Genomic DNA, 6,459 nt, shown 5'->3' on the forward strand with positions numbered 1-6,459 from the left:
CTCTACTTTAAAGTTTAGGCTCAAAACTTTCCTTTTTGCTAAAGCATATAGTTAAGGCTGGATCAGGTGACCCTGAATCCTCCCTTAGTCATGCTGCTGTAGGTGTAGGCTGCTGAGGGATTCCAATGAGGCATTGAGCATTTCTTCTTCAGTCACCTTTCTCACTCACTATGTATTAATAGACCTCTCTGCATTGAATCATATCTGTTATTAATCTCTTTCTCTCTTCTGTCTTTATCCTGTCTTCCTTCTCTCAGCCCAACCGGTCGCAGAAGATGGCCCCGCCCCTCCCTGAGCCTGGTTCAGCCAGAGGTTTCTTCCTGTCAAAAGAGTTTTTCCTTCCCACTTTCGCCACAGTGCTTGCTCATAGGGGGTCATATGATTGTTGGGTTTACATCTGTATGTATTATTGTAGGGTCTACCTTACAATATAAAGTGCCTTGAGGCGAATGTTGTGGTGATTTGCCGCTATATAAATAAAATTGATTTGAACCGAATTTTCTCCACAATAGATGTGTGTCGTTTGTCTTCAATGATGAGGTATCTGGAGACTGCTGTCTTCAAAAGTGTTTTGTCATGCTCAATGATGTTGTTTGACCACTGTCACTTTTCTGCAGCCATTGGTATAGCTAATTTGATTCCACCCCATGTTTTACAGGCAATCTCACTTTGGTTAAGTCACCCTAGCACTAGTGGTTTTAACTTAATCCAGATTAATTTAGTACAAGACTCAATAGTCCAGGTGGTAGTAATCACTGATTAGTCTGTGTTTCGGAAAGGGGATTATCAAGAACTGATTAACAATTATAGATTATATAGACGCATCTTTGTTCCCTACAAGAATTATGAGGAAACACTACACAATGTGTTACTCTTCTATCACTCCCAGTTTCAACATTTTGCCCATTTTCTTCTGAACAATTTGCCTGTTGTGCTCGAGTCAGGCTATGAGTGCATTATCACCCCAGGCTGTGTTTCAAAATAGCGCTCTATAAATGGTAAATGGCCTGCATTTGTATAGCGCTTTTCTAGTCCATAGGACCCCAGTCATTCACCCATTCACACACTGGCGATAGGAAGCTACATTGTAGCCACAGCTGCCCTGGGGCGCACTGACAGAGGCGAGGCTGCCGGACACAGGCGCCACCGGGCCCTCTGACCACCACCACTCTATAAGCAAAGTAAGTTTCTGGGGTGGCTGTAGCTCAGGTGGCAGAGCAGGTCAGCCACTAATCAGAAGGTCGGTGGTTCGATCCCAGGCTTCCTCCTGGCTGCATGCCAAATATCCTTAGGCAAGATACTAACCCCATGTTTGCCTACTGGTGGTGGTCAGAGGGCCCGGTAGCGCCTGTGGCCGGCAGCCTCGCTTCTGTCAGTGCGCCCCAGGGCAGCTGTGGCTACAATGTAGCTTGCTATCGCCAGTGTGTGAATGACTGAATGTAGTGTAAAGCACTTTGGGGTCCTTAAGGACTAGAAAAGCGCTATACAAATGCAGGCCATTTACCATTTAAAGTCAGGCAGGGGGGAGAACAAACCGCTGCAAAATTGAGGTCACTTTTTCTTTTATTAGATTAACAAGTTCAATGCGGCTCCCTATGTGGATGAGAGCAAGTGGTTCAGAAAATGTGGTAGATTGTGGTGCTTGGTCTTTCCCCCAGTGGTAGGACCTCTATGTACATTCTGATTAAGTTATGAAGTTTATGTGAACTTATTAGCCTTATGATTTTACAACTGAAACTTGTGTAGATATAGGACCAAATGGCATCAAATGGTTTGACTGTATAGTACAACATACCCCAAAACTTCAACATTTACATACTGACATTATATCTTAAGCTTTGACTTTTACTTCTTCAAGAAGCATGTCTCCTTTCTTAATTTGACTGATCTCACATATGGTGGAATTATATAATGTCAAGTCTGAGAGCACCAGTGATTCCAGAAAATAAACGTGACAGTAACTCATTGGACACAGTATTAGATGATCACTTTTTATTAACAACTCTTTTATGTAATAAAAAAAGTGGAATCTTCAAAAACAAATACAATGCAAAAGCCCTCAAATAAGGCATTTCTTGGGCTTACTGGGAGCAATGGAATAAATTGCACCTTATTTTCAGAGTCCTTTCCCCCTTCACTCATCTTCTCCTGAGGCTCCTGCTGTACTTTTTCTTTTCTCTTTCCTACTTTGGCTTCACTCTTCATCTTCTCCAGAGGCTCTGCCTGTATCTTTTCTTCCTTCCTTTGCCTTTTGCCGCTCATCTTCTCCAGAGGCTCTGCCTGTATCTTTTCTTCCTTCCTTTGCCTTTTGCCGCTCATCTTCTCCAGAGGCTCTGCCTGTATCTTTTCTTCCTTCCTTTGCCTTTTGCCGCTCATCTTCTCCAGAGGCTCTGCCTGTATCTTTTCTTCCTTCCTTTGCCTTTTGCCGCTCATCTTCTCCAGAGGCTCCTGCTGTACTTTTTCTTTTCTCTTTCCTACTTTGGCTTCACTCTTCATCTTCTCCAGAGGCTCTGCCTGTATCTTTTCTTCCTTCCTTTGCCTTTTGCCGCTCATCTTCTCCAGAGGCTCTGCCTGTATCTTTTCTTCCTTCCTTTGCCTTTTGCCGCTCATCTTCTCCAGAGGCTCTGCCTGTATCTTTTCTTCCTTCCTTTGCCTTTTGCCGCTCATCTTCTCCAGAGGCTCCTGCTGTACTTTTTCTTTTCTCTTCCCTTCTTTGTCTTCACTCTTCATCTTCTCCAGAGACTCTTCTTGTATCTCTTTCTCCTCCAGTTGTTCTTTATTTTAAGAAAATAATCATTTACTTACTGATTAACTTAACATTGTTCATATTGTGCAATATAATGTTAATATTTACCTGAGGTTATTATTGCTGCAGATGACATTCCACTTTGGTCTTTCTTGTTGTTATCTAAGACCATATGAGAAATAAATAAATACCACTCCACCTTAAAGTTCTTTGAATTTGTGTATTTTTACTACAGCTGCTGGTTTCCAGTTACCAGATCTTGGTATCGTGTCTTCAAAGAGAGTTGACTGATGAAAAGTGAGCCTCTTCAAGCATCTGGTTTGGTGAATCACCCTTTTTTCTGAACTCTTATTCACAGTCATTGCTTTGTCTTGGCTTACATAGGCCTGCTGCATCTGAAAAATGATGATCGACAAAGAAAAACAAGGTTACTTTAGCTCATCTAGATGTAATGTTCAGATTTGTTATGTAACAACTGGAATTTGGTGTTGTAATCGTAATGAGCTCATCGCCGTTTCCCTGTCCTGTACATATAACACACAGAAATGCAAGAAGAAGAAAAAAATTATAAACCAGTTTCATGTTGGTATTTATGGTTTTAGAAACAAATCAAACGGGAAGGAATGAACTTTAGCCCACTATTTGTGAGTAAAAGCATTTTGTAATAGTGCACCACTATAAGTGCCTGTGCTGATTTGTTAGCAAATACTTTTTGGACCGTCCAAGTCCTCAGAACTCACTGCTGGTATTATACATACACCAGCACGATCATTAGATTTACTGCAGCTTTCTACTCCTCCTCATGACCTCACTAAAAATGGACTGCAGCTAACTCACCTCTTCCTCAAACACATCTTTTCTGAATTGTCTTTGAATTTATCTGGTGGAGGTTTCCCATCATGTTCCATCCTCTTCGAATAAGCTGAGTTCTTCTTCTTCTTCTGGCTCCTCCCTTTAGAGGTCACTACAGTGGATCATCTGCCTCCATCTTATTCTATCCATAGCCGCCTCCTCGTTCATACCAACCCTATCTATATCCTCCATCACTACATCCACAAACTTCTTCTAAGGGCTTGCTCTTTCCCTCCTGCCTGGCAGCTCCATATGGAACAATATATTCACTATGCCTCTTCTACATATGTCCAAATCATGTCAGCTTTGCCTCTCTAACTTTGTCTCCAAACCACCCAACATGAGCTGTCTCTCTGATGCACTCATTTCTAATCTTCTCCATTCTGGTCACTCCCAAACAAAATCTTAGCATCTTGAGCCCTGCCATCCCCTGCCTGGCCTTGCACTGCTTGTTGCTTTGGATGCTTGACTCCAGGTATTTAAACTCATGTACCTTCAATACCTTTACTCCTTGCATATTTCATATGAGCTGACCATCTGACGTAGAAGAATACAAAGACATATTTTGTTGAATGCATTGAAACAGAGGACAAATTTTACCTTTTCCATGGCCACTTTGTGAATCATTTGTCCCAAATGTTCTGCTTCATCCTTTGAATCATCTTTAGATTCATCTTGTGTGGGTCTGCTATCATGTGTCCCATCCTCTTCAGATGCTGCCACCATCTGTTTTAAGAGAAGACAACAATATGTTTGGCTAATTTTTGATGGATTGATTGTGGAAGCAGTGAAACTGAGGATGAATTTCACCTCTCTTTGTGGCATAGGACACCCAGTTTTGTTTTTCATGGCTACCTTAGGAATCCTTTTACGTTCTTGTTCTTCCTCCTCTTCTGAATAGCCTTCAGATTCATCCTGTGTGGGTTTCCAGTCATCTGTCCCATCATCTTCAGATGAGCTCACAGACTGTTATTAGAGCAGAAAAATATATATTTTGCTCATTTTCCATGGATGTTTGAAAACAACATATTTACAGAAACTTAGCTGGATTTTTCTTGCCCACCTTAGGAACCCATTCTCTTGCTTCACTCTCCTCCACACCTGTCCTATCGCTTTTAGAAAAGATCACCATCTGTTTTTAGAAAAGTAACAGAACAAAACATAGAAAATAAAATAATTTCCAACAGTGCATTTTGAGGTCTAAGCATCCCAGAAACTGCACAGACATATGTCAGACATAACTTAAAACCACCAGTATAGGTTCATCAAGGCCCTGAGGGGAAAAACTACGTTTCCCACAAAATATTATGTTACTTCCGGTTTTGGCAGGTAATGGCAGACATGCATCCTTTTTTTTTTTTTTTAATTTTGTTTTTAAAATTTTGGTCGCCAACGGAGAGTGTTTGGTAGCGCTGTCCTCAGAAAACACCGTTTGTACTGTTTCGAATCATAACTCTGGTTTTACGTGGCCTATTAACACAATTAAGAGAATATCATTTGAAGTCCGCACTTTCAACACAAGTTGAAATGGAGACTGGGGCTGTGTCCCAATTCAGAGACCGCACGCTTGAAGTACGCATTCTGAGTGCGATTACGTCACCGCCACGTGACGACTGTCCCAACTCGAAGCGTACTTCAAATGCGCCGTCGATTTCCCCAAATATCAAGCGTGGTCCGGTGCACGCTTCGTGGTCCCATATATCCCACAATTCATAGCGCGGCGGTGGGTGTGGATAATTTTGCTGCAAAATCCACATAAAATGTAATAAATAAATCATATAATACAAAAATCAACTATTCACATTTCAACTTTTAACTATTTAAATTTTCATCTTTTTCCTTTTACAAATTTAAAGTGAAAACAACACAAAACACTGCAAACCACAACACAATTAAATATAAATTATAATATGAAAACAAAAAGAACATGTATATTCTCTGTCATATGGGCCCGCATGAATAAACTTTCTGAATCCTTTATCATCTGCAACCGAAAATAGTTGTGGATGATTACTATACCTTTCTATCCCTGGCTCTCTTTCTCTCTCTCTCCCTCTGGCTGTTCCTGTGCTACTGAGAGTAACTACCGCCCCTCCCCCCCTCTGCCCACGTGCAGAGTGAAGCGGAAAAACGTGCGAGAGAGAGAGCGAGAGAGAGAGAGAGAAAAAAAACCACGTGACGGCTCGCGATAAGGAGCCGGCTCGCGTCGTTCACGTCAAAGAGACGGCTCTAAGAGCCATTTCGTTCGCGAACGACCCATCACTAACACACACACAACAGCAGCCCCTCTCGCTCGGTTTTTGCATTTGCGCTCGCTAACAACGTGTTGCTGGCGCTCTCAACATTTCTGCCCGTGCGCGCTCAACTCTTTCTCTACACCGTTATATTTGTGCCACAAAAACAGCCAGACAGGACAGGGTTAAAAAAAAAACCAACCAAAAACAAGCAAACGAAAAAAACCCGACAAGGTACCTGTTTGTACTCATGTAACTTTTGAAAGTTAGCTTCATACCTGAGAGCTGGTACCTTCAAACTCTTTCTTCTTTCTTTCTTTCTGACAGTCGTATTGGCGGTTGGCAAACAATTGAAAGGTGCATTTACCTTCAAATTCATCATCCATGGTGCTTCGAAACTCTCACTAGAACAATCCGCTGCTGTACTCATGATCACATGACATAGATGATTCTGATTGGCTGCTCAAATGCTCATTAGGGGCGGAACATTTTTATAACATTAGTTACCATAGGGCATTGGAGCGTGATGTCACGGGGGTGGGCGTGGAAAGGATTTTGGCCTGATGCGCCATTTTCGGGGTCAAAATAATATGGCGCATCAGGCCAAAATCCTTTCCACGCCCACCC

General features: G+C 42.0%; 1 protein-coding gene across 5 annotated transcripts; it reads right to left on the reverse strand.

Annotated features, from left to right (window-relative positions):
- Positions 1-1,970: 1,970 nt before the first annotated feature.
- On the reverse strand, positions 1,971-6,266 carry LOC113013936 (golgin subfamily A member 6-like protein 22). 5 transcript variants are annotated; one of them, XM_026155179.1, is made up of 8 exons: positions 6,111-6,256; positions 4,662-4,730; positions 4,409-4,564; positions 4,199-4,324; positions 3,000-3,141; positions 2,855-2,908; positions 2,434-2,774; positions 1,971-2,142 (listed from the first exon to the last, which is right to left on the reverse strand). In XM_026155179.1, the coding sequence occupies exons 1-8, from the start codon at positions 6,216-6,218 to the stop codon at positions 2,008-2,010; spliced, it is 1,131 nt and encodes a 376-aa protein (XP_026010964.1). In that variant the 5' UTR covers positions 6,219-6,256; the 3' UTR covers positions 1,971-2,007. The 5 variants fall into 5 exon arrangements, with proteins under 5 accessions (XP_026010964.1, XP_026010963.1, XP_026010962.1 ...); XM_026155178.1 differs by having other exon boundaries at positions 1,971-2,433; positions 2,497-2,774; positions 6,111-6,250; XM_026155177.1 differs by having other exon boundaries at positions 1,971-2,774; positions 6,200-6,266.
- Positions 6,267-6,459: the final 193 nt, after the last annotated feature.

Source organism: Astatotilapia calliptera, chromosome 20 (genome assembly GCF_900246225.1).
Source record: "Astatotilapia calliptera chromosome 20, fAstCal1.2, whole genome shotgun sequence".
Taxonomy (NCBI): Eukaryota; Metazoa; Chordata; class Actinopteri; order Cichliformes; family Cichlidae; genus Astatotilapia; species Astatotilapia calliptera.